The 592-nt window shown below is 59.6% G+C and overlaps 1 protein-coding gene across 1 annotated transcript in view; it reads right to left on the bottom strand.

Moving 5' to 3' along the window:
- The window catches only part of SIRT3 (sirtuin 3), a gene marked incomplete at its 3' end in the record, with an annotated part of 1,615 nt that extends 1,035 nt beyond the window's left edge, over positions 1 to 580 (bottom strand). The window contains exons 1-2 of the mRNA XM_009879006.1: positions 477 to 580; positions 123 to 355 (exon numbers count right to left, since the gene is read on the bottom strand). Coding sequence (XP_009877308.1) covers positions 123 to 355; positions 477 to 523 — 280 coding nt within the window. The remainder of the gene's footprint in view (positions 1 to 122; positions 356 to 476) is intronic.
- Positions 581 to 592: the final 12 nt, after the last annotated feature.

Genomic DNA, 592 nt, shown 5'->3' with positions numbered 1-592 from the left:
GGGGGGGTGACTGACCCAGAACCTCCACATGCTCCGGGCATCTCCCCAGTCCTGCCGCCCGTTCTGCTTCTCACCCTCGTCTCCTCCTGGCCCTCGGCTGCCGAGAGATGGGGAAAACTCACCTCTCTCCAGCCCGTCGATGTTCTGGGTATAGAGGCGCAGGAGGAGCCCTTTGTCATGCAGGAGCCTCAGGAAATAGTGGGCGTAGTTGGGTCTGTAGTTGCCAGGGTAGAGCTCCTTGGCCAAAGTGAAAAAGGGCTTGGGGTTGGCAAAGAAATACATCAGCTCAAAGATGGCCTCTGGGTATGGGATGTCGTACTGCTGGAGGTTGCTGTAGAGGCCGCTCCCTGGGGACCTGCGGAGAGAAAAGCAAAAAAGGAGGGGTGAGAGGAGCAGGAGGCACCAGCACTTTGCAAGCTGAAGAGCTTGGTCCTCCTAGCACTGAAAAATGACAAATGCGGCGATGGAGGCATTACCTGAAGTCAGGGATGCCGCTGGGGGTGCTGATCCCGGCCCCGGCCATCACCACCACTCGGCGACACTCCTTCTGCCGAATGAGCTCCGCCACGTCCCGCAGCGTGAGCTTCGGCCG

The sequence above is a fragment of the Apaloderma vittatum genome, unplaced genomic scaffold (assembly GCF_000703405.1).
Source record: "Apaloderma vittatum isolate BGI_N311 unplaced genomic scaffold, ASM70340v1 scaffold32090, whole genome shotgun sequence".
In the NCBI taxonomy this organism is placed as follows: domain Eukaryota; kingdom Metazoa; phylum Chordata; class Aves; order Trogoniformes; family Trogonidae; genus Apaloderma; species Apaloderma vittatum.
The sequence above is the reverse complement of the archived record's forward strand: the minus strand, read 5'-3'. Positions and strand labels throughout refer to the sequence as shown.